Here is a 26,855-nt window from a genome sequence, read left to right as displayed (position 1 = left end):
ACAAAGCGGGGGGGGGGGGGATTGGCGGCACAGCTGTTTCGGAAAACGCTTCCTGTTCCTTTAAAGACGCTCCAGCGCGCGGTTCGCACAAGCTGGAAAGTCTCCGGGCGGTGCGAGGCGGGCCGGCTCCTCGTAACAGGCAGGCGGCACTCCGACTGATCTCGCTAACAGGGGCTTCTGTGTAAACTGAGGCTAAGCAAACACAGATGGGTCTCTCCGCGTGCGTTCTCCAAAAATGCTGGCAATGCGGCAGGGCCCTCAGATGACATTCTGATCGGACTGCTCCCACACTGCCGCTCACCAGTCTGGGCTGGGAAGGGCAGCAGCTGCCGCTCCGCAGAGCCCGCCGCCAAGCAGCAGCAGCAGCGCCGCCGCCGCCGCCAGCGTGCGGGGAGGCTGGCGGAGGCGGCCGCGGCGGGTGGCGGTCCCGTGCGGCGGGCGAGCCTCGCCCGGCGCCTCCAGAGCGCGAGCGAGGGGGAGCGGCGCCCTTCGCGACGGGCGCGCACCATGAAGAGCATGCCGCTGGCGGGAGAGGAGGAGCGCTGGAAGCGCCTGTGCCTCAAGGAGCTGCGCGGCATCGCCAAGCTCCAGCGGGAGAGCGGGGAGCCCGCCAAGCCCCCGCTCGGCGGCTGCGGGAGTTTCCAAGCGGACCTGAAAGCGCGCGCGCGCGTGCGCGGCGGGATGCTGGGGGGCGAGGGGGGCTCGCGGCCAGAAGGCGAGGCGGCCGCCTCCAATGGGGCCGCGGCGGCGGCGGCGGCCCCCGAGCTCGTGGAAAGCAGGGGCGGCGGCGGCGAGGTCCTCGACATGAGGAGGCAGGCTTTCCCGGTGGGGCTCCTCGCAGCCCCCCAGCAGCCCCTGAGGAAAGACACGTGTCTCGTGTCGGTCGGTCTGAGCCGGGCAGAAGGCCAGGCTTTCCCGGCTCCGAGCCTGCAGTCCAGGATTATGGTGTGTCCGCAGCAGCAGCAGCAGCAGCAGCAGCGACAGCTGGAAAGTTCCTACTCTCCAGTTTCCCATGTAATTTACAACAGCAATCCTGATTCCTCTCTATCGCCTAGGAAACGGCCGGGGGAGCCTGCAGGAGCCTCCTCGGAGATCAAAGCCATTCAGCAGACGAGGCGGCTGCTTGCGAATGCCCGCGAGCGGACCAGGGTGCACACCATCAGCGCAGCCTTTGAGGCCCTGAGGAAGCAGGTAAGCCCGCCCACGAGGGAGGCACGCCCGAGCTGCGCCCATCGGTGGCAGTGGCTCTTTCCTGGAGATGCTGCACAGGAAAGGAGCCCCCCCCCCCGCTTCTTCCCATCCCAGGTGTCAGATTTCGGGATGGGAGAGGGGCCGTTTCTGGAATGGGGTGCCGGGGCTCCAGCCTGCCTGGAAATGGTCCACTCTGCTCTGGAAGCTCATCTGTCTCAGGCCCAGATGTGGGTGGTGGGCTCTTGTTATCCATGATGAGAAAATGCATATTCACAGAGGAACTGCCTTCTATAGTCTGCTTTTGCAAATTCCAAGGCTGAGCCTTCCCGTTCCTTAAAACAAGGGTCCAGGGAGGCCTGAAAGGAAAAATTAGAATGACATCCTGTCCCACTAATTCACATGGGACACTATGGGCTGGGCAGTCTTCCTGAGCTAGTCCCACTGAAATGAGCGTCATTGCTCGCTCATTTCAGTGGTTCCCAAGCAGAAGAACTTCCCGATAGACTGTGCCCAATGGATCAGAACTGTCCTCTCCAACTCTGCTGCCTTTATGGCACCCAGAACCTGCCACCTCTGTCAGGATCCATGGTTGAGTCCTGATAAACCCTGACTCAAATTATATCCTGCAGTGAGCACCAAGCTGTTCTCAAGTCAAGCCCCACTCCTAAACTTTTTTCTTTTTTTAAGAGAGAGAGTGAGAATGAAATGCTGATACTCAGCAGCATCAGTTGTCTGAGAAGTCAGCCATCAGTGACCTTTATGCCACGTAACTTCATTGAAAGGCCACTCAGTGTTTTGTGCACAAGATTTTGTTCTTAATTCCCAATCTGATTATCAGGTTACAGGGAAGGGGCTGCTTTGGTTGGGTAGAAAGGCTGAAGGAACATCGGGTTCCCTATAAGGATCATTAAACAATGAATGGTATGTGGCTAATTGCTTGACCCTATATGATTTTGGATGACCTATAATTGCCTTTCCTCACCCTACTGCCAAAAAACTAAACTTGGATGAAACACTGCTTATCAAAAGTTCACACGGGTCTCATGCCAGGTGTAAATTATATCTTCCTGTTAATCAGATACACCTTCCTGTCAGTTACTCAGCTCTTGCTCATAACATTTTTTTCCAAAAGTCATTTTCGTGTGTGTGTGAAGAAAGTTCTGAAATCCAAGTGTATTTGTTTAAAAGCCCCCACCCGCCCCACATGGCACACTGGATTCATGGGCTGTTAAATTCAGGACAAGAAGAGATTGTTTGAGAAGGCCGATTGGCAGACCAATTAATGATGATTGTACATTTTAGTAACCGTGTTTCTGCCTTGTGTAAAATATCATAGTTATTTAAGCTAGCAAAACATTTTTTTTTTCTTCCATCTTTGGCCAAAGCTGCAAGGTATGCCAGATTCAGGATTCAACAGTCTGGTGTTATTTTGAAAGGCTGGTACCACAATAATTTAACCTTTTCTCACAGAACTAAGGCTGCAATCCTAGGGACACTTCTTTAAAGCACATCCTACTGAAAGTAAAGTAAATAGATCTAATAAATAAACAAAACACTATTTCACAAAGTATAGTGGGGGGGCTGTAGCATACTGTTCTCAACAGGTATGTGGGTTAGAATAACTGGTGGAAATTAGGAACATCTCTGTTTTGACCATGTCCCATCAAAATATCTAAATATTTGGCAAACACTGAGCCCATGAGTGAGAATTCATGTCCCTTTCAAGAACAGAGCCTTTGATATTACACTATGGCAGCCTTTCCCAACCTGGTGTTCTCCAGATGAATTAGATGATAACTCTGATCATTGACCAGAGTGGCTGGAGATGATAGGGGTTGTAGTCCAGTACATATGTAGGGCACCAGGATGGGGAAGGCTTTAGTTGTTGTTGTTCAGTCGTTCAGTCGTGTCCGACTCTTCGTGACCCCATGGACCATAGCACGCCAGGTCTTCCTGTCCTGTGCTCTCTCCCGGAGCGTGCTCAAGTTCATATTCATTGCATTGGTGATGCTATCTAGCCATCTCATCCTCTGCCGTCCCCTTCTCCTTTTGCCTTCAATCTTTCCCAGCATCAGGGTCTTTTCCAGTGACTTTTCTCTTCACATTAGGTGGCCAAAATATTTGAGCTTCAGCTTCAGTATCTGTCCTTCCAATGAGCAGTCAGGGTTGATTTCCTTTATGATGGACTGATTTGACCTCCTTGCAGTCCAGGGGACTCATAAGAGTCTTCTCCAGCACCACAGTTTGAAAGCATCAATGCTTCGGCGCTCAGCCTTCCTTATAGTCCAGCTCTCACAGCCATGCATTAGTAAGGCATGCCTATTTATGAGCACCAGTGCTTTATTGTACACATAATTTATTTCTCGGCTCCCATAGGAAGAAGTAGCAGGAAAGTGGCTTGATTGTGTTCAACACTGGGACTTTGCTTAGGTTTTGGAGCACCTGATTCTGAACCACTGTTGAAGCTAAGTGGGCATGGTCCTGCTCTGTGCCTGGATGGGAGATGTCTGGAATGGAAGCTTCATGTAAGCCCTACTTGAGGTTCCACAGAAAGAGAAGGATATGAATAGAAACAATAAATACCTTACTTAAGACTAAACAAGAATTAATAGAACAATTTTACTCACATATAGAGTAAGTTTTTCTGAGGGGAGGAGCATGCCTGCCTGAGAGAGAAGCATGAACCAAAACTAGCATAGGAGGCCATAATGGCTACCAAGGTGTTTTCAAGTTTAACCTGCTCCCAGAACCATGCTTTACAAAAGGCACCCCACTTCCTGTGAGCCTCAAAGCAGAGCAAAGACTTGGGTTCTCGTTGTGTGTGTGTGTGTGTGTGTGTGTGTGAGTGATTCAACAGCATTTGTCTAAAGGCTTCTCCACACAGGGCTTTTATCCTGCGATTGAGATTGGTTACTCATGGAAATTTATGGGTCTTTTACACAATGTCGCCAACGACCAGGGCTTTTCCAGCGCTAAATGACCTTTATCCCATTTTTTAAAAGATCGGAGATAATGAGCTATCACATTACAGCATGTTGAGTTCCTTCATGAAAAGAGGAAATCCTGCAATAAGAGGCGCTAGACCACAGCAACATCTAGTGGCTGTATAATGAAACATATAGAACAATGTAGATAAGGGGGGGAAGTGGGGGGTGGGAGGGAAGTGTATATAAAGGGAGTCTGTCGTGATCCTGCATTTAAAATGGAAGCAGAAAGCCCCAGTAAACTTGCGGGATTTTAGCCTGGTGTAGAAATGCTCTGAAACCAGTGAGCCTTCGCAAAAGTACCTTCGGTTTGGTCATACATTATGCCTATCTCTTTGGCAAATGTGATGCTATATTGGAATGAAAAGAAAGAACTGCCAAGAAGAGTAAATAGTGGTTCATTCTGTCTGCATTCAGTATCTCCTAGAGCATATTGGCTTGACACAGCGGGTTCTTCTTTGGCAGCAACAACCCAGCTTCAGCCTGTTTGCAGTTTGTCTTATATATATTATGTACTTGCAGTTGAATATACAGACACCAACCTTGCCCCTGCCCCCATGTTTTATCTGCTTTTTCTTTATTCTTTCAGAGTTGGGGTCTAAATGTGCCCTCAGACACCTCTCTTGGGACCCACCAGGTTCTCTGCTCCTCCTGATTTTAATTTTATTTCTTCAGATGTTTTTATTTTATTATTTTTAGCTGGGAGGCTGCCATGCTGCAAAGCAAAATGCGCTTCTCCCATTACCATTTTTATGTCAGTTCAAAAAAGTACTTTTGTGTTTTGGAGCTCAGATCCCACCTCTGCCTTACTTTTGGGCAGCTTTCTTTTATTTTAGTCTCACCAGTTTGTCTTCTGGGAAATGAGTGTTTTTGTGACCAGCCATGCACACCATGGCAGCCATTTTATGAATGAGAGCACCCCCAACACTTTCTCAAAATTCCGAATGTGCCCACAAGCCCAAAAAGGTGGGAGGCCCCCTAGACTGATGTATATGCATTTAATTTTTATCTTCTTTAAAAAGTTAATATTTTAAACACATTTCGAATCCTGCTCCAGAATTTTGGTCATATCACTGGGACTAGGCCTTCAGTGCCAACCAGAGCTGGTTTTCCGCCAGTAAGACATTTAGAACTTTTTTCCTCCAGAGTTCACCCCCAGATTGAAAAAGGTACACTGGACTGAGTGCCCTTCCACTCTACAAATACTTCAGTCATCCTCCCCAGTACTGCTTGAAGCCTAACATTTTTTCTTAGGAACAATTGTTTTTTCCAGCAGAAAAATTGTATGTTGTAGATTTCCCATCCATCTTCCTCACCTTTTCAGGCAGTGTGTCAGCACTGGCTCATTAGGTCATCAACTGAGGACATCTCAAAAGTTTTTAAAATAGCAATATGAACCTTCTCTACTTGAGAAATTTTGCTAGTCTTATCAGAATTATTTAACGTCCCTAGAAATGTGTAGAAATGTTTTGCCTAAGCAAAAGCCTCCACCTCAAATGTTGCTTTAGGCAAATTTCAGCAAGAGACAATTACTTGCTCAGTTTTTTTATATGCCCTAAGTGGTTAGTTACTGGCAACCCAAAAATCCCTCTCACCATCTTGCTGCATCTATATTACTGGCTTTCAAAGCACGCTAATATTCATCAAAAGTTGTTGGAGAAATGATGGGGGTCTTTACAAAGCCATGAAGGGCCTCTGGGAGAGGTCTAGCCCACATATTTGTTTCTTTAAAGCCATGCATGGGCCTGTGGCTTTGTTGACGCACTCATGGACTGGGATGAACCATTCCATCTTAGAAAGTACCTGTTTAAACAGTTGCTTATTCGGTCAGTCGCTTCCGACTGTTCGTGACTGAATGGATCAGCCAACGCCAGAGCTTCCTGTCGGCTGTCGCCACCCCCAGCTCCCCCAAGGTCGAGTCTGTCACCTCCAGAATATCATCCATCCATCTTGCCCTTGGTCGGCCCCTCTTCCTTTTGCCTTCCACTTTCCCTAGCATCAGCATCTTCTCCAGGGTATCCTGTCTTCTCATTATGTGGCCAAAGTACTTCAGTTTTGCCTTTAATATCATTCCCTCAAGTGAGCAGTCTGGCTTTATTTCCTGGAGTGTGGACTGGTTTGATCTTCTTGCAGTCCAAGGCACTCTCAGAATTTTCCTCCAGCATCACAGTTCAAAAGCATCTATCTTCCTTCGCTCAGCCTTCCTTATGGTCCAGCTCTCACAGCCATAGGTTACTACAGGGAATACCATTGCTTTAACTATGCGGACCTTTGTTGTCAGTGTGATGTCTCTGCTCTTCACTATTTTATCAAGATTTGTCATTGCTGTCCTCCCAAGAAGTAAACGTGTTCTGATTTCCTGGCTGCAGTCAGCATCTGCAGTAATCTTTGCACCTAGAAAGACAAAGTCTGTCACTGCCTCCACGTTTTCTCCCTCTGTTTGCCAGTTATCAATCAAGCTGGTTGCCATAATCGTGGTTTTTTTGAGGTTTAACTGCAACCCAGCTTTTGCACTTTCTTCTTTCACCTTCGTTGTGAGGTTCCTCAGCTCCTCCTCGCTTTCAGCCATCAAAGTGGTATCATCTGCATATCTGAGATTGTTAATGTTTCTTCCAGCCATTTTAACTCCAGCCTTGGTTTCATCAAGCCCAGCATGTCGCATGATGTGTTCTGCGTACAGGTTGAATAGGTAGGGTGAGAGTATACAACCCTGCCGTACTCCTTTCCCAATCTTAAACCAGTCCGTTGTTCTTCCTTACTGTCTGTTCTTACCATTGCTACTTGGTTGTTATACAGATTCCTCAGGAGGCAGACAAGATGACTTGGTATCCCCATCCCACAGTCAAAGGCTTTAGAATAGTCAATAAAACAGAAATAGATGTTTTTCTGAAACTCCCTGGCTTTCTCCATTATCCAGCGGATATTGGCAATTTGGTCTCTAGTTCTTCTGCCTTTTCTAAACCCAGCTTGTACATCTGGCAATTCTCGTTCCATGAATTGCTGGAGTCTACCTTGCAAGATTTTGAGCATTACCTTACTGTTTCAACAGTAGCTATTAGCATTTCTATACATTTAAACTTGTTCTCCCTAGGTTAAGGGTGTTTCCAGGTGAGGCTTTTATTGTGCAATCACTCTGACTACGAGTTTTATGAGCGGTCCAGATGACATCTTCCATTTGTATCCCTCCAGTGTTTCCCTTCCACATCTTCCATCTTTTTCTCTTACCATAAAATATCCGTTAAATCTGTTAAATACAGGTGGATTAGCAGCACAATGCCTTTTGCTTGGTAGCGCTATAACTGTGCTGGCTTCCCCATGGGAACTGTAGTTTGGTGAGGATGTTGAGAATGCCATAAGAAATCCTAGCCTCCCCCATTCACAGAATTAAACTTCCCAGGACCCCCTGAAGAGAGAATGTTATTATTAAATTGCACTATAAGTCCATAGTGTATTTATGCCCAATACAGCAGAAAAACAAGCAAGCACCAAGAAATTAACACTGTGGTTGCACACATTCTCAGCACTGCTTGTCTGGACTGACTGTTCAACTAACACCTATCGAACTGACATGCAGATCTTCTCTAGAGCAGGAACCCCTCCTCATTCAAAGGACCAGATATTTAGTGAATTCAGTATTGCTTCCCTCTTCTCAGCTTGCATCATCTGAAGTCTTCGTCTACACTGAATTTTTGACTGTATATGTCAAAGGGAGTCTCATGTGTTCTGTCTTCAACAGCATTATTTGCATGGTACAGAAGCCGTCCAGCATACTGTCATGCAGCCATATCACAATGAAGTACCACAGCATCTCCTTGGTTTTTATTTTTTCAGTAAGTTTTTTGAGTAATTTATTTTAGAAAATTGATTAAATCATAATTGCAAGTCATGTGGGAAAGGCTTAAATAAGAGTGAAATCAATCCAATCACTTTGAGAGAGTCAGTTAGGTGAAATACTTTCAATTTGTCTCAATTTAGTAGGAGTCTTTTAAGGTCTCCAATGGGGTCAAAAGGGACTGGCACATCTTACCGCAGTTAATCCTTGTTATCTGCTAGAACTTATATACAGCCTCCAGTTTACTTGTTGGTCTTCTACCATTCCCTCTTTGTCATCATATAACAAGTCTCTTGAACAGCTGGGAGTCTTTCCCTGAAGCACTGAAACCAATAGCCTCCTTACAAGCCAGCTGGTCAGGAAGTAAAGGAGCATCACACTTGCAGTGCAGTCCTATGCATGTCTACTTAGAAGTTAGGCCTACTGAGCTCAGTGGCATTTACTCACAGGTAAGTGTGTATAGGGATTGCAGGCTTAGACACTGTACTCAAACATCCTCCTCCTCCTCAGGAAAGCAGCAGGAGAAACAGAATCAAAGATGAGACAGAGTTACCTAGAGTTGCTGCCTTTTGACCTGGGAAAATATGGGTGGTATGGCTGTTCATTGGAACAAAGCAACTACAGTATCCACAGCCCAATAATGCATATCTGACAAAATTATTTTATTTAATGCCAAGTTGGAAAATGGGTCATGGATGCCTTCCCTGACAGGGCTGACAAACAAAACAACAACACTATACATTATAATTCTGCGTAATGTAATGTTTGTCCTTGCTGCTGCTCTTTGCTGCCTGCTCAAGCCCTTCCTTGATATTAAAAAAAAAAAAAAAAAGCTGGAGTAGTCATGATTGAAATGTCTTCAGGCATATTATTTTGCTTTGCCATGAAATAAGGAAAAACATTGTGATAGATTTTCTACAGAGCTCCCAAATTATGAACAGAAATTCTAGTCATGAAGATTTGGGCTGCAATGAGATATAGAGCTAGCCACACTTTAAGACAATCCATTAATTTCAGTTAATTAGTTAGGCCTAATTGTTACATGATGTGTTGTTACATTAACACAATGTACTTGAGCCCTGGAGGTAGCCTAGGTCCTGGATATATACATATAAATAGTACGCAGTTTGCACATACTTTGTCCAAATAGCATATTTCTTACTGATATGACAGGTTACCCCTATAAACCAGAGAATGACATAATTCGCTTAGAATTTGTAGTTCCTTCCTTTTCTCCACCAGGTGAGCCTGATGGCCACCACTTTATTTTTTCATCTCCTGTGAGCTCACACAGCTTGCATGAGAAGTAAATTACCTTCTTGTGGTGGGGGCAGGATCCCGCAGAGTAAGGGTGCCACAGGAACTTGTGTCAGATCATGCATTGAGCAAAGCACCAGTACTGAAGTGCCTTAAAAGGGAATTCACTGGAAAAATGTTCCTCTTTTACATCTTAAGATGAAGAAACAATTCAAGGAGGCAGGACAAAGATAAAAATGTGTGAGTTAAACTGCTCTTGGATTGACTGGGCAAACTGATATTCATGTTTCCACAAAAATACAACATTTCTGGGTATGATAAGTGATTGTTCCTTAGACCAATTAGCCACGGAAAGTGACCATTTACTTAACACTGAGCACAGTGCCCAAGATCTGGTTAGAGAACACTGGCAAACAGTGACCACAAAACTATCAAATTAAACATATACATGGCTGGAAAACAGGCTGTAAACGCCAACACAGTCATATCTCATTTCAGAGCTTCGGCTATTGGGCGGTATAGAAATGAAATAAATAAAATAAATAAATAAAAGAAGAATGAATTTTGAAAAAATGAGAGGATTAGCTAAAAAGAAACTGAAATCCCTTCAGGAAGCTTGGAGATTATTAAAACCACTATAAACGAGACTTGGATAAAATGAATACCACAGACTAGAAAAGGTATGAACAATTCCAAGAGGATGCCAACATGGTTAAATAGCAGAGCTGAGGAAAGGCTTGTTTAAAAGCATAAGCATTTTGCATAAATAGGGAAAGCTCTAAAAATAGCACAAACTCTGGCAAGACAGATGTAATTTGATGATAACGTAAGTGAAGAAGGAATTTGAGGAGGGTTGAGGCAGCAGTAAGACCTTTACTGGGGGAAAAAAATCTCCCTTAACCCCATATGTTGGATAATTTCTAGTCAGTCTCCCGTATTCCATTCTTGGGTAAGGTACTCAAGTGTGCAGTAGCTTCTCAAGTCCAGGTTTAACTAGAATGAAGTGGATCTTGATAATTCACCTAATCAAGCTTCAGCCCAGCTATAGAATGGTCACTGTTTCCAATTGGTTCAACAACATTTATGTTTAATACTAGGTCTTGGAACACAGGATTAAATACAGGGTCACCTCCCCTCTGGTTGGTTCCATGACCAGTTGTTCTAGGATACAGCCATTTAGGGCATTGAGAAATTTAACCTCTTTGCCATGGCTGGAACATGCATTTATCCAGTCAATATAGGCATAATTGAAGTCACCCATTATTACAACACTTCCTCTTTTTGAGGCTTTCCTGATTTCGTTTTCCATCTCAAGGTCACCCTGAGCATTCTGATCTGGGGACGATAGCACGTTTCTAGCACTAGATTAGTTTTGGAGCCTGGTATTGTCACCCATAGCACTTCTGTGGAAGAGCCTGCCCCTTTCAGGTGGTTCTAGTCTGCTCAACACTATGCCCTCTTTGATGTACAGAGCAAAACCTCTCCCAGTACACCCTTCCCTGCCCTCCATATAGAGTTCATATCCAGAGATGACTGTATCCCACTGGTTCTACCAGGTTTCCATAATTCCCACTATATCCAGGTTCTCCTTTAAAACCAGGCACTCCAACTCTCACATTTTGGCTTGGAGGCTTCTGGCATTTGCATAGAAACACTTAGATACAGTGTCCCTCCCCAGATGTCTTTGGCATGTGCATCTTTTGCTATGGCACTTAAGCTTCTTTGATTGGCTATCATGCTCCACCATATACTCATGGCTTATTTCTTCCCCTTCTACATTAGGGCAATTGAAAACATTTTCATTTTCATCTCCTAGGGATGATTTAACCCGAACCGGATGCTTCTCAGCTCCTGTGGCTTTCCCCCAGCATTAGTTTAAAAGCAACTTTGGCACCTTTTTTATGTTAAGCGCCAACAGTCTGGTTCCATTTTGGTTCAAGCAGAGCCGATATCTGCAATCTTCTCACCAGGCGGGCAGTTTCCATGTAGTCTATATGCCTATCACAAACCCAACTGTCTATGTGTCTAATGATTGAATCTCCCACTACTACAAGCCCCCCTCCCCCTGGAGGCACATCCTCAGTGTGAGAGGATATTTGCTCATCTTCCAAGGAATGGGTCCATTCTAAGGGATCATTTCCCTCTTCCTCAGAATGATGGACTCCTTCCCCAAGAGCCCCCATTCTCTGTGACCGCAGAGGAGCTGTCATCCAGGGAGTGGGACACCAGTATTAGGCCCCTGAAGATCTCATCCACCACCCTCTGCCTCTCTTAGTTTTTCCAGGTCAGCCGCCTTGACTTCAAGGGAACGAACTTGCTCCCTGAGAGGCAGGGGTTCATTACACTGAGCACGCATCCACAACTTCTGTCCAGCAGGGAGATAGTCATACATGTGGCATTCAGTGCAATACACTGGATAGCCCCTGCCCCCCTTGCTGGCTTTCTACCTTCATAACATTTTTCCTGTTGTTGTTGTTGCTGCTGTTGTTGTTATTGGGTTTGTTTACCTGGAAAACTTAGTTGTTACTTGGAGAAGGTGGGGAATTTATAGTTATTTATTTACAGTTACTTACTGTGAGTAGGGAGGGAAGAGTTGACTGTCCTGGTTTCCTGACCCTGTTGCTAAACTCACACAGGTGCTTAACTTGCTTGTGTGCTGATGCTTTGTCACTGGGTCTGAGGCACTTTGTCACTGGGGCTCCTTACATTCGGCGAGCTGGCTCCCTCGCAAGCCTGCCTCCTTATGTAGATAGGCCCAACTGCTGCTGCAGCCAATCTGATTGGAGGGACCCCTTTGAAAAGCAAGGGAGGCTGTATGTGAACTACTGGTCTGCATAGGGATGTCAGAGAATTCCGCCACGGATCTTGGGGAGGCCGAATGCCAGCGCATTCAGCCCCCCGAAATCGTTGGCGGAACGGTCTGCCCCCTCACCCCCACCCCGGGACGGGACTTAACTTGGGCGGATCTTCCTGGCGGCGGCGGCGGTGCAGTGGCAGTGCGCCGCCGCCATTTCAAGTTAAAAAACAAACAAAACAAAACAAAAAAATGTGATAGGCTACGTAAAGATTTACGTAGCCTATCATGGCTAAATTTTAAAAAAACACCATGATAGGCTACATAAATGTTTACGTAGCCTATCACGGCTGATTTAAAAAAACAACAACAACGCGCGTATGCAAATGGCGGCGCCCATGGGCGCCGCCATTTGCATTCCTTATTTTGGCACGTCTTAGTCTACGTAAATGTTTACGTAGACTAAGACATGCCAAAATAAGGAACGCAAATAGTGGCGCCCATGGGCGCCGCCATTTGCATACGCGCGTTTTTTTTTTCTTTTAAATCAGCCGTGATAGGCTACGTAAATGTTTACGTAGCCTATCACGGCTGACTGCAGGGACGCAAACAGCGGCAGCTACGGCTGCCGCTTTTTGCGTCCCTGTTAGCCAGCGGCCGGATGTCCGGCCGCTGGCAGAGCCGGCCGGCGGCTCCGCAGAATCCCTGCGGAGTGGAGCCGGCCGGCCAGGATTCGGGGGGGGAGGGACGGAGCGCCTCCCCCCCCAGCCAGAATTTCAGGGGGAAGGACGGAGCGCCTCCTCCCCGGCCAGAATTTCGGGGGGAGGGAGCGCCTTCCCCCCCCCACGAATGTCACCCTTCAAAAAGGTAAGTGACTTTCGTACATCCCTAGTCTGCACTAGCTTCTAGTAGGTGGGAATGTAGGTCAGTTTTGGACTTCAGCTCCCATTAGCCCTTGCCATCATCGTCCGTTGTCAGGAATGTTGGGAGTTGTGATCCCAAACATCTGGAGGGCACTAGGTTAGATAAGGCTGCCTTAGCTTGTATTTACTAGCTATCTAGTTGGCTATAAGGCTTTAATTCTAAATTAATTTAATTTAATTTATAATTCAATTATAAGGCAAGGGTGACTCATCACATTGAGTGGATGCACTGAAAAAGAGAGCAGCTCGATCATCTTGTTCATACTTAATACACACATTAACACACACACCATCGACACATTCTCTTTTTTAATAAAAACTATATTTTCTACAATCATGTTACACCATAAAGACAGAGCAGCCAGTAATTCTCTTGTTAATTCTCTGTATTGTTCACCCGTCTCACAAATTATGACACATTTGTTAAGAACATCAGATGACCCATGCTGGATCAGACCAAGGGTTCATCTAGTCCAGCATTCTGTTCACACAGTAGCCAACCAGCTGCCCACAGAAAGGACATGAGCACAGAGCACCCTGCTTATTATTCCAAGCTGGGTAGTTTAACACCTATACCCAGGATATACAGTCAGGGCCAGAAATATTGGAACAAGGATAACGTTTTGGCAGTTGGCCTCTGTACACCAGCACATTGAAGTTGAAAGGAAACACACCCAGATGGGAGCGAAGTCAGGACTTCCAGCTGTAGTTCAAGGGGCTTGACAAAAGTGGGGCACTAACCATTCAGGAAGTACAGCCAGTGGCATACACACACACCCTTCGTTGGTGGCGCATAAGTAATGGAACGAATGGCTGACAAGCAGCTGCATGGCCAGGTGTGGCCTGTTTCCTGGGTACCCCATGACCAGTCAAGCAGATAAAAGGCCTGGAAGTGGTTCTGAGTGTTACATTTGCATTTGGTAGCTGTTCAGTGGAACTCCCAACACGAGGTCCAAAGAGGTGTCCATGCGAGTGAAGGAGGCCAACATTAGGCTGAGGAAACAAAATTAGCCCATCAGAGAGATAGCAAAAACAGTGGGAGTGGCCAACACAACAGTTTGGAACTTCCTGAAAAAGAAGGAATTAACTGGCAAGCTCAGCAACAGCAAAAGGCCTGGAAGACCACGGAAGACAACTCAAGTGGATGACCGCAGAATTCTGCTCATGGTGAAGAGGAACCCTTTCACAACATCTAGCCAGGTCAAGAACGCTCTTGCGGAGGTAGGCATGTCATTGTCAACATCTACAGTCAAGATATGGCTTTCTGAATGTAAATACAGGGGCTTCACAACAAGGTGCAAACCACTGGTAACGCTCAAGAACAGACAGGCCAGATTAGCCTTTGCCAGCAAACACCTAAAAAAGCCTGCCCAGTTCTGGAATAAGATTCTTTGGACTGATGAGACCAAGATTAACTTGTACCAGAATGATGGGAAGAGAAAAGTATGGAGAAGGAAAGGAACAGCTCATGATGCAAAGCATACCACATCATCTGTCAAACATGGTGGAGACAGTGTTATGGCATGGGCATGTATGGCTGCCAATGGAACCGGGTCACTGGAGTTTATTGATGACCTGACTGCTGATAAAAGCAGCAGGATGAATTCCGAAGCGTATAGGGCTATACTTTCTGGTCAGATTCAGCTGAATGCTGCCAAACTGATAGGATGCCGCTTCATGTTGCAGATGGATAATGACCCCAAACATACAGCAAAAGCTACCCAAGAGTTTCTCAAGGCAAAGAAGTGCGATCTTCTTCACTGGCCAAGTCAGTCACCTGATCTCAACCCAATAGAGCATGCTTTTCACTTACTGAAGACAAGACTGAAGGCAGAAAGACAAGCAAGCAGCAGCTGAAGGCAGCTGCAGTAAAGGCCTGGCAAAGTATCTCGAGGGAGGAAACTCAGCATTTGGTCATGTCCATGGGTTCCAGACTTCAGGCAGTCATTGACTGCAAAGGATTTTCATCCAGGTATTAAAGGCGATCCTTAAGTTTGAAATGACGTTGGTTTGTTCCATTACATATGAGCCACCAACGATGGGGGGGGGGGTGTGCCACTGGCTGCACTTCCTGTCCATCATCTGTTTTCTGCCTTTCTATTACACCTAGTTGTTTTAGCTACACATATCTATTCATCCCACTGTCTGGCTTATACAGACTAATAGATTTTATAGGATGGGGTGGCAGGGAGCAAGAACAGAAGTAGTGAATTTCTTTCCCTGAACTTACAAGGGACATACACATATCACTCACATCATGCGCCAAATACATCTTAATGAAATGGCACCAAATGTTTCCATAATCACTGCATGACTGACGCAAACGCTGGTTCAGAGATAATGCTAAACCATGGCTTAGCATTACGAGAACTTGCCTAGGCACACCTTGGGCTCCCACACTCCTCTCTCCCCTACTGCAGCACCAAGAAGTTCAGAAGTTTTTGTTTCTATTTTAATTAACCACTGTTTGTCAGATTCGGATAGCATGGCAAGCTAGTTTACTATGGTTTGTTGAAACAATACATCTTGAAACCATAGTCTAAGAAGATTAACCAGAGTTTAGGATTCAGACGTAATACTGAAGTGTGACTAATGTAAAACAGAAGTTGAGGCTTTCGCTCTCCCTCTTCTGGCTCTGCACACACAGCTCATCCTACCAGTGCTAGACCATAGTTTACCATTACATATGAATCCTCTTAGTGACTTGGCCTGCATGTCATAGTACGCCACTGTGGGTTACTACACCTGTGGGGCTCTGAGACATAAGCCGCTCTGAGACATAACCATTTTTAATATGCAAGCCATGGCAGGGAGGAGTGGGTATGCCCCCACCACAGCTTGCATATTCAAAATGGCAGCCTGTGCATGTCTCAGAGCCCCGTGGGTAAATTAAGTCATGGGTTAATTCACCCACGGGGGCTTACTGTGACTTGCAAACTGGCTCAGTGTCTCTGAGCTCCAGATGAACTTAAATATAACAATAGTAATGGACAATACAAAGGACCTAACTAGGTGTACACGTGGATGCACAGCTGGCACCCATGTTTTCCCCAGGCTATGATTAATAAAAAGCAATATATGACATGTCAACATCTCATCCAGTGTTTCCCTCTACACCACTCACTGACTGCTGCTTGCAGGGGAAAGGGACATTTTTGTATACAATGGCATCATGTAATGTATTTCTCGTATTAAACATAAAGTATACATATGGGGGAGATATGGGTTGGCTGCAGTCACACAGCTTCCATAATGTCTACTTGGACCTAAAATTAATCCTATTTTGTAAAAATTGAAATACATTTTATTCATTGCTGTGTGATACAACAGATTTGTGCACTCAGTCATAGCAAATATTGAGGCTTTATTGCATAAGCTGAAGAAAAGTTCAGCACAGCTATGCTATTTATTATGTATTATTTCACTCAGGCAAAGTGATGCTGTCATATTTTTAATCCCACCAAGGACTTTTTAACAATCTATTAATAAATTTGTGATATAATCAAGAACAATGAGATAAAGAGAGATCTTGGCTCATTAGAAGAATATCCTACTGGCTAAAGTACAGCATTTGATGTGCTAAATAGTATGTGGTTTGGCTATCATTTTTGAAGTGTTTGCACGTATAAATAGTTCTGTTGTATCTGCAGTTAAGCACAAGTAACCTTTCCTTACAGACTGATGAAGTGGCTTCTGCAGCTTGAAAGCTTGCACATTCTTTTAGCTGCACAAGTTGGTGTGATTAAATATGCCTTTTACTTATTTGGATCCTGCAAAAGCAATTAGGGATTGTTTGGAGCTAGAGAAATACTGCCGAAAGAGAAGGAGTGTCTCATAGGATTCTGCTGCTGTGGTTGATTTGAAACTGCGACAGTTTAGTGCTTTCTGTTTATCTTCATCTCATGCTTCAAATTTACTTCAAGTAGCACAAGGCTAAAAGATATGACACTGGAAGATGAGCCCCTCAGGTCGGAAGGTGTCCAATATACTACTGGGGAACAGTAGAGGGTATTTCCAAGTAGCGCCAGAAAGAGTGAAGCGGCTGGGCCAAAGCCGAAAGGACACTCAGCTGTGGATGTGTCTGGTGGTGAAAAGAAAATCCGATGCTGTAAAGAACAATATTGTTTAGGAACCTGGAATGTAAGATCAATGAATCAAGGTAAGCTGGAGGTGGTCAAACATGAGATGGCAAGATTGAACATCGACATCTTGGGAATCAGCGAACTAAAATGGACAAGCATGGGCGAATTTAATTCAGGTGACCATCATATCTACTACTGTGGGCAAGAATCCCTTAGAAGAAATGGAGTAGCACTCGTAGTCAACAAAAGGGTGGGAAAAGCAGTACTGGGGTACAATCTCAAAAATGACAGAATGTTCTCAGTACGAATCCAAGGCAAACCATTCAACATCACAGTAATTCAAGTCTGTGCCCCAACCACTGGTGCCGAAGAAGCTGAAGTTGATCGGTTCTATGAAGACCTACAACACCTTCTAGAACTAACACCAAAAAAAGATGTCCTCTTCATCATAGGGGATTGGAATGCTAAAGTAGGAAGTCAAGAAATCACCAGGATAACAGGCAAGCATGGCCTTGGTGTACAGAATGAAGCAGGACAAGGGCTAATAGAGTTTTGCCAAGAGAACACGCTAATCATAGCAAACATGCTTTTCCAGCAGCACAAGAAATGTGGCTCAGATCATGAGCTTCTTGTTGCAAAATTTCGGCTTAAATTGAAGAAAGTAGGGAAAACCACTAAACCTTTCAGGTATGACCTAAATCATATCCCTTATGAATATACAGTGGAGGTGAGGAATAGATTTAAGGGATTAGACCTGATAGACAGAGTGCCTGAGGAACTATGGACAGAGGTCCGTAACATTGTTCAGGAGGCAGCAACGAAATCCATCCCAAAGAAAAAGAAATGCAAGAAAGCAAAGTGGCTGTCTGGTGAGGCTTTACAAGTAGCTGAGGAAAGAAGGGAAGCGAAAAGCAAGGGAGAAAGGGGAAGATATATCCAACTGAATGCAGAGTTCCAGAGAATAGCAAGGAGAGACAAGAAGGCCTTCTTAATGAACAATGCAAAGAAATCGAGGAAAACAACAGAATGGGAAAGACTAGAGATCTTTTCAAGAAAATCGGAGATCTCAAGGGAACGTTTTGTGCAAAGATGAGCATGATAAAGGATAAAGAAGGCAGGGACCTAACAGAAGCAGATGAGATTAAGAAGAGGTGGAAAGAATACACAGAAGAACTATACAGGAAAGATCTGAATGTCCCTGATAGCCATGATAGTGCCGTCACTGAACTTGAGAGAACATCCTCGAGAGTGAAGTCAAGTGGGCCTTAGGAAGCATTACTAACAACAAAGCTAGCAGAGATGACAGTATTCCAGCTGAGCTATTTAAAATCCTAAAACATGATGCTACTAAAGTGCTGCACTCAATATGCCAATGAATTTGGAACACTCAACAGTGGCCACAAGACTGGAAAAGGTCAGTTTACATTCCAGTTCCAAAGAAGGGCAATGCCAAAGAGTGTTCAAACTACCGTACAATCGCGCTCATTTCACATGCCAGCAAGGTGATGCTCAAAATCCTACAAGCTAGGCTTCAGCAGTATGTGAACCGAGAACTACTGGAAGTACAAGCTGGGTTTTGAAGAGGCAGAGGAACTACAGATCAAATCACCAGCATTCGCTGGATCATGGAGAAAGCAAGAGAATTCCAGAAAAACGTCTATTTCTGCTTCATTGACTACGCTAAAGCCTTTGATTGTGTGGATCACAACAAACTCTGGCAAATTCTTAAAGAGATGGGAGTTCCAGACCACCTTACTTGTCTCCTGAGAAACCTGTACGAGGGTCAAGAAGCAACAGTAAGAACCAGACATGGAACAACCAAGTGGTTCAAAATTGGGAAAGGAGTACGACAAGGCTGCATATTGTTGCCCTGCTTATTTAACTTATATGCAGAGTACATCATGAGAAACGCGGGCTTGGATGAATCACAGGTCGGAATTAAGATTGCTAGGAGAATTATCAATAACCTCAGATACGCAGACGATACCACCCTAATGGCAGAAAGCGAAGAGGATCTAAAGAGCTTGTTGTTGAGGGTGACAGTGGAGAGTGCAAAAGCTGGTTTGAAACTCAACATTAAAAAAAACTAAGATCATGGCATCTGGCCCCATCACTTCCTGGCATATGGAAGGGGAAGAAATGGAAGCAGTGACAGATTTTACTTTCTTGGGCTCCAGGATCACCACGGACAGTGACTGTAGCCATGAAATTAAAAGACGCTTGCTCCTTGGGAGGAAAGCTGTGGCAAACCTAGACAGCACAGTAAGAAGCAGAGACATCACCTTGCCGACAAAGGTCCGTCTAATCAAAGCTATGTTTTTCCCAGTAGTAATGTGAGAGTTGGACTATACTGTGAGAGTTGGACTATAAGGAAGGCTGAGCGCCGAAGAATTGATGCTTTCGAACTGTGGTGCTGGAGAAGACTCTTACGAGTCCCCTGGACTGCAAGGAGGTCAAATCAGTCCATCCTAAAGGAAATCAACCCTGAGTGCTCATTGGAAGGACAGATACTGAAGCTGAAGCTGAAATATTTTGGCCACCTAATGCGAAGAGAAAACTCTCTGGAAAAGACCCTGATGCTGGGAAAGACTGAAGGCAAAAGGAGAAGGGGACGGCAGAGGATGAGATGGCTAGATAGCATCACCGATGTAATGCATATGGACTTGAGCACACTCCGAGAGAGAGCGGAGGACAGGAAGGCCTGGCGTGCTATGGTCCATGGGGTCACGAAGAGTCGGACACGACTTAATGACTGAACAACAACAAGTAGTAGTAGTAGTAGCAGCAGCAGCAGCAGCAGTAGCAGTTATGTTCTGTGGACTACAGACATACAGAATAAAAAGTATAAAATACATACTGAAAAATAAAGTACATAAAAATTTAAGAGTAGAATCATGAAAAAATCATAGAGGGTCTGCTCTGGATAGCGACATTAAAAAATGTGCCAACTTGCTCTGTAATTGAGATGTTAGAACCCTCAGGTAACATAATCAATGAGGACTCTAAGGATCATCCAGGACAGGATTGCATAATAGGGTAAATAAAAGTTTCTCTAGGCCCTTGATAAAAACTACAGTTGAAGAAGACGTGCTGAACAGACGCCACCTCTCCATTCTTGCAAGGGCAATGTCTGTTGTTAACTGAAATGTTATATATACCATCTAGAAGTTTAGAGGGTAGAACATTGCACTGAGCCAGAAAAAAATGCTCTCCTATATTTGGGAATAGATAACCAGTTTAAATAAGACATCCCATTTTAAAAAATTTGGGCCAGGCAAATGCAAAGACCAAGGAGAGCATGGACCCGGTGCCACTCTGTAGGGGTCTTGAAAATCAATATCCATTAGCCTCTGTCTAACAATACATTTGGATCTCACAAATAAAACAGATTCTTGTAACATTGCCACAAGACTCTCACCCTGCCTCCTCAGTCATACCTGCTGAGTTCTCTCTACAACCCTTAGCAGGAGAAGGAAAATTCTGTATAGTTTGAAAAGATCTTGAAGCTCTAGGCTGGAAAGATGCTGTGTTAGATTGTTGTTCTGTAAAGTATGACTATTTGTTATGAGCATATGCTTCTCTCTTCAGTTATTTTCAGTATACCTACCTCCTTGGCACCTTACAATTGCTTTAAACATGATGAATTTCCTACATAGATAGCACATCCATGTAGGGAAAAGGGTGCAAACCATGTGTTTTACATGGAAAATCTGACAGAGTAAGCTTCAAAGATTTAAACTTCTCTCCAAGGGAGGAAATTCTGATAGCTGAACTAGATGATATACATGCAGATGTGTAACTCAACCTAAAAGCACCTTTTCCACCTGAAAAAAGCCATTTGGGGGTAGGGGCACAATATGAAGCAGAGAAGCTGTGCAGGGAGGAGAGAGTTGATCCTTCCCTTCCCGGCCACTTTCCTGCTGCAAACGATCTTACCCAAGCCACTTCTTCCCCCACAAAGTTGTGCAAAATCTTTTGCCAATGAGAAATATCATCCCTCTTGCATTTTCTGGGATCAGCACGAACACAATTCTCTACATCAGACTGGATACTCAAGGAAGCCAGTAACAGTAAATATGAAGCAAAAGGAGTTTGTTTAACACAAAAGGCAAGAAAATAAATAGAAAAGTAGCTATTCTGTCATGACTGATATCTCTGAGACAGAGAAATGCACAGTCATACAGAAACAAATCAAAATAGATTTTCCCTGCTGGGAATATTTTAGAACAACACGTTCCTTGCAGTAAAACTTTCTGAAAATTGTAATATTTGGAATAAGTTCTTAAACTTGTCAAGGGTGTGGTCAAGGCTTAATTCAAGGCAGGGCTCACCAGACCTCAATCCATAATTTGATTTTGCTACCATAGCTCATAGCTCCCATGTTATTTATTGTCTGTATTTATTTTTCTACATTCTCAGCCTGGCTGGAAAAGCTTTGCAGAGTCTTCTATACTTTCTGCAAAGCAATTTTTCCTCCTAACTGAATAACCATAGCCAATTCCTCACACGTAGGATTAAATGGGCCTTTTAGGTAAGGGCAAAACTGTACATCTCTTTTGCTCTATGTGTTATTTATAATTACAGTAATAATAAGAAACAGTGTACAAAAAATGTTCAAACACAGAGCCATGCTCAAAGGATTACAATCTAGGTTACGTTTTATATTTATCTTTCCCTCTTTCCTCATGGGGTCATGTGCAAAAAAAGATTGCTTGACAGTAAGAACTTCAGATTTCTTTTAGTTCTATTAAGAATAATTAGTATTTATGTATATTGGTTTTCCCAAGTGCTTCATATATTATGTCTGTGACCACTGTAGAGGCCTACCTACACTTTATGTGGGATGAATGACGGCTCCTGCCCTGCATCGCCCCAGTAACATTTATTAAAACAAGAGTCCAGAGGCATTCTGGGGAAGGGAAAGGAAAGGATGATGCCGTGCAGTGCAGCTGGAGGCCAGTGCTTCACCTTGAAGCTGAAGGGGTGAGGGAAAGGGCCCCCTGTGTGTGTGAGTGTGCATGAGAGAGAGAGAGAGAGAGAGAGAGAGAGAGAGAGAATTGAGGAGGAGGATCCTGAAATATTTGATTTACTGAAATGTATATGGTTGCCCATCAACAAGTATTTTCTGTGCAGGTTACAGACCAAAGCAAAATAAAATGTTAAAAATACAAAATCCAATAATTAAAAATAATAATCAATAAAAATGCAGCATTAAAAACATTCCTTCTAATTGAAACAGCATAAAATGATTAGCAGCTGAGATTTAAAAACATACTAAAACTGATAGCCCAATGAATGTTTAAAAGTCTTGGGTGAATAAAAACGTCTTCTCCGTGTCGTCGTCGTCCCCTCCCCCCCGCACACACAAAAGAGCACAAAGCAGATGCCTGCTGAGTTCTCTAGAGAGGCTATTCAACAGCTGGAGTGTCACTACCGAGAAGACCTTCACCAAAGTAGCCACCCGCCACAATTCATTTGGCAGGTGTACATGGAGCAGGGCCTCCAAAGAGGATTTTAAGGTTTAGGTAGTTATATGTGAGAAGGTGCCCCTTCATGGATCACTACCTTGTTGTGGCGAAGGGGCTTGCATAACTGAGTGAAGCCATAAGCTATGCCGTGCAGGGCCACCCAAGACGGACAGGTCATGGTGGATAGTTCTGACAAAATGTGGTCCACTGGAGAAGGAAATGGCAACCCACTCCAGTATTCTTGCCAAGAAAACCCCATGGAACGTATCACAAGGCTAAAAGATATGACGCCGGAAGATGAGCCCCTCAGGTCAGAAGGTATCCAATATACTACTGGGGAAGAGCAGAGGGTATTTCCAAGTAGCGCCAGAAAGAGTGAAGCGGCTGGGCCAAAGCCGAAAGGACACTCAGCTGTGGATGTGTCTGGTGGTGAAAAGAAAATCCGATGCTGTAAAGAACAATATTGTTTAGGAACCTGGAATGTAAGATCAATGAATCAAGGTAAGCTGGAGGTGGTCAAACATGAGATGGCAAGATTGAACATCGACATCTTGGGAATCAGCGAACTAAAATGGACAAGCATGGGCGAATTTAATTCAGGTGACCATCATATCTACTACTGTGGGCAAGAATCCCTTAGAAGAAATGGAGTAGCACTCGCAGTCAATAAAAGGGTGGGAAAAGCAGTACTGGGGTACAATCCCAAAAACGATAGAATGATCTCAGTACGAATCCAAGGAAAACCATTCAACATCACAGTAATTCAAGTCTATGCCCCCTTCACTGAGGCCGAAGAAGCTGAGGTTGATCGGTTCTATGAAGACCTACAACACCTTCTAGAACTAACACCAAAAAAATATTTCCTCTTCATCATAGGGGATTGGAATGCTAAAGGAGGAAGTCAAGAAATCACCGGGATAACAGGCAAGCATGGCCTTGGTGTACAAAATGAAGCAGGACAAAGGCTAATAGAGTTTTGCCAAGAGAACACACTGATCATAGCAAACACTCGTTTCCAACAGCACAAGAGGTGACTCTACACATGGACATCACCAGATGGTCAATATCGAAATCAGATTGATTATGTCCTTTGCAGCCAAAGATGGAGAAGCCCTATACAGTCAGTAAAAACAAGACCTGTAGCTGACTGTGGTTCAGATTATGAGCTGCTGCTTGCAAAATTTCGGCTTAAATTGAAGAACGCAGGGAAAATCACTAAACCATTCAGGTATGACCTAAATCATATTCCTTATGAATATACAGTGGAGGTGAGGAATAGATTTAAGGGATTAGATCTGATAGACAGAGTGCCTGAGGAACTATGGACGGAGGTCCGTAACATTGTTCAGGAGGCAGCAAAGAAAAAGCTAGGCTTCAGCAGTATGTGAACCGAGAACTACCGGAAGTACAAGCTGGGTTTCGAAGAGGCAGAGGAACTAGAGATCAAACTGCCAACATTTGCTGGATCTTACGAGTCCCCTGGACTGCAAGGAGGTCAAATCAGTCCATCCTAAAGGAAATCAACCCTGAGTGCTCATTGGAAGGACAGATACTGAAGCTGAAGCTGAAATATTTTGGCCACCTAATGCGAAGAGAAAACTCTCTGGAAAAGACCCGGATGCTGGGAAAGACTGAAGGCAAAAGGAGAAGGGGACGGCAGAGGATGAGATGGCTAGATAGCATCACCGATGCAATGAATATGGACTTGAGCACACTCCGGGAGAGAGCGCAGGACAGGAAGGCCTGGCGTGCTATGGTCCATGGGGTCACGAAGAGTCGGACACGACTTAACGACTGAACAACAACAACATGCGAGAAGGTAACCTTTTCAGTAACCTGGTCCTTATCTGTTTCAGACTTTATAGATTAAAACCAACACTTTACGTTGGTCTCAGAAACAAACTGAGAGCCAATGCAGCTGGTAAAGCACTGGCATAATATGATCAAAATGCCCAATCCCTTTCTCAGTTAATAATTTTGCTCTGTTTTGAACCAACTGCCTTTTCTAGATTGCTTTTAAAAGCAGCCCCACATACAACACATTGCAACAATGTGAACAAAGGTTACCAGAGCATGGGTAACTGTGGCCAAGTTAGTTCCATTCAGAAAGAGAAAGAGAGGAGGAGGAGGAGGCAGCGGCGGCAAGAGTTTAGTGATCTGGTGGGTGGGCATGTGTGTGTGTGTGTTTGTGTACGGAGGTGAGAGAGGAACCTGGGAGAGGAGGGCCGTGAGTTTGCTGGCAGAGGGAAGAATGGACTGAGGCATAATTGAGCAGTTTGAGGAAAATGGATTTGGGTGTCATCTCTCTATTAATCTGGGGAAATAAATTAAATTTAGATAAGTTTATTTAGAGGTAATTTGGCAAAATTAATTGGTTTCCCATTTGTGAAATGAGTGTTCTTTTGGAACTAAGATGTGGCTCAGAACATGGCCAGATTAACCATTGGCCTAGGTGGGCTACAGGCCCTGGCCCACCATCTCAGGGGGCCCATCAGCTAGCCCAGATTCCCAGCTTTAAAATAAAAAATGTGATGTCTCCATCATTTTGTGACAAATGAGCCTGCTTTCAGTATGTTTAGCCAATGAATGAAGTCACATGACACTATGATTGGCACGTGACACAGAGATACATGTAGAGTGTCAACTTGTATGCAGAAAGGACTTCCTGGTTCATTTTGAACCCTTTGTTGTTGTTGGCTAACCTTGTGGAGTAGTGATAGCAGCCCTAGAAAACAACTGTGGAATCTGGTACATGTGGTTGTACAGCAGCATATCCAGCCCAAAGCAATAGGTAGCGGGAAAAACAGAAGTTCATGCTCTTTCTAGCTCAGGTCTTATCTTATTTCATGCCAATTTTTTTTAAATTGCATTTGTAAACATTTTAAAAATCACCCTGCAAATGCAAATAACATCTGCTATTATACTCATAGTGTGCATCTGTGTGTGTGTGTGGTACTGTGACTAAGAATAGGTTACTGAAGCCCTTCAAAGGCATTCATTGTTGTTATGCCCACATTGCTGGAAGGGGCAGTAATGTATGACATCACTGAATTGTAGTCCAGTGTTGTTATCTAGTCTGCTGTGGGTTGCAGGTTTTTTTAAGGGAAGCGCTGACAGGGCAGGGGGCTCTGAAGTTAAGGGTTAGGAGAATGTTTGCATAAGGTTTATTAACAGTGTAATCCTCTACATATCTACTCAAATAATTAAATCCTATTGAGCTAAATGGGCATTAGTCCCAGGTAAAAAGGTGCATGACATATCCTCTTATGACTTCTCTGAGGACATGAAGAAACTGGTCTCTTTTTACTGCCTTTTTGTTCCCTGTGAGCTTACCTCCTCCCATTACTGACAATATTGCTCTATTGACTTTAACAGAGGTAAAGAAAAGGATCCCCTGCCAACAAATGGCTGGAGGGAGGGAAGAAACCCACTCACCACTAAGGACTCTGGGACCCTATGGGTCCTTGGTGGAGGGGAGGGGGCTTTCACCCCTCAATCTGTTTCTCAGTAGGGCACCCTTTTCTCCACCAATGAAGCAATACCATTCCATTGACTTTAATAGAGGTGGGGCAAAGGGCATATCACACTGGGGGCTTTTGGTGGGTGCCAGCACATTTTTATCCTCACAGCAGTCCTGTGAGGTAGGTTAGGCTGAGAAGTAGTGGTCATGGTCATCCAGTAAGGAATGGAAGGCATTTGCTGATCCTCCTCAGGCATCAAAATATCCTGGACCAACCCTCTCTCTCTCTCTCCCTCTCCAGTCATGTTGGCTGTCCTGTCTGAATGAGGCAGTGTATCAGTCTGTTTCTCATTCTTGAGTGTGCGTGCGTGCATGTGTGCATATTTGTGAGATAATTTCTATGTGTTTTTATGTTTCCTGTGTGCTGTATGCTGTGAAAGGGGAAGCTTGTGTTTGAGTTCAGTACCACAGACATGGTAGTAATTTTTTGCTTTCAGGAAAGCATGGAACATTGTTTTCCACTAAAATACGCTGTTTAAAAGGTTTTGCATTGCTGTACATAAAATAGCTGTCTTTGACTGTGTATGTGTTTGCATGGACAAATGGCATGCATGGGTTCAATATTGAGGGCAGAGTAGGGGCCCCGCTACAGTACAGACTGTACACCTGAGAGCCCATCATTGCCTTGATCCAGCCTTACCTCAGATGCAAGTTCTGGCTGTATGCGGGTTCTTGGGCAAGCTTGCCTTCTGTGAAATGGGTGTCTTGTAACAGCCATGTTGGAAATAGGCGTGCACTCCCCATGGCAACCATTTTGTGATGGCACCCATAACAATATGTTGTCAAAATTCCAAATATGCCCAC

At 44.5% G+C, this 26,855-nt stretch overlaps 1 protein-coding gene across 1 annotated transcript in view; it reads left to right on the top strand.

The window, feature by feature from the left end:
* Positions 1–290: 290 nt before the first annotated feature.
* ATOH8 (atonal bHLH transcription factor 8) overlaps positions 291–26,855 on the top strand; it is a 61,973-nt gene continuing 35,408 nt past the window's right edge. The window contains exon 1 of the mRNA XM_084841845.1: positions 291–1,191. Coding sequence (XP_084697971.1) covers positions 508–1,191 — 684 coding nt within the window. The 5' untranslated portion in view covers positions 291–507. The remainder of the gene's footprint in view (positions 1,192–26,855) is intronic.

The sequence above is a fragment of the Heloderma suspectum genome, chromosome 3, assembly GCF_057233095.1.
Source record: "Heloderma suspectum isolate Gila_16-S chromosome 3, 16-S_ref, whole genome shotgun sequence".
Classification (NCBI taxonomy): domain Eukaryota; kingdom Metazoa; phylum Chordata; class Lepidosauria; order Squamata; family Helodermatidae; genus Heloderma; species Heloderma suspectum.
Note: the sequence above shows the minus strand (reverse complement) of the source record. Positions and strands in the feature narration are given on the sequence as shown.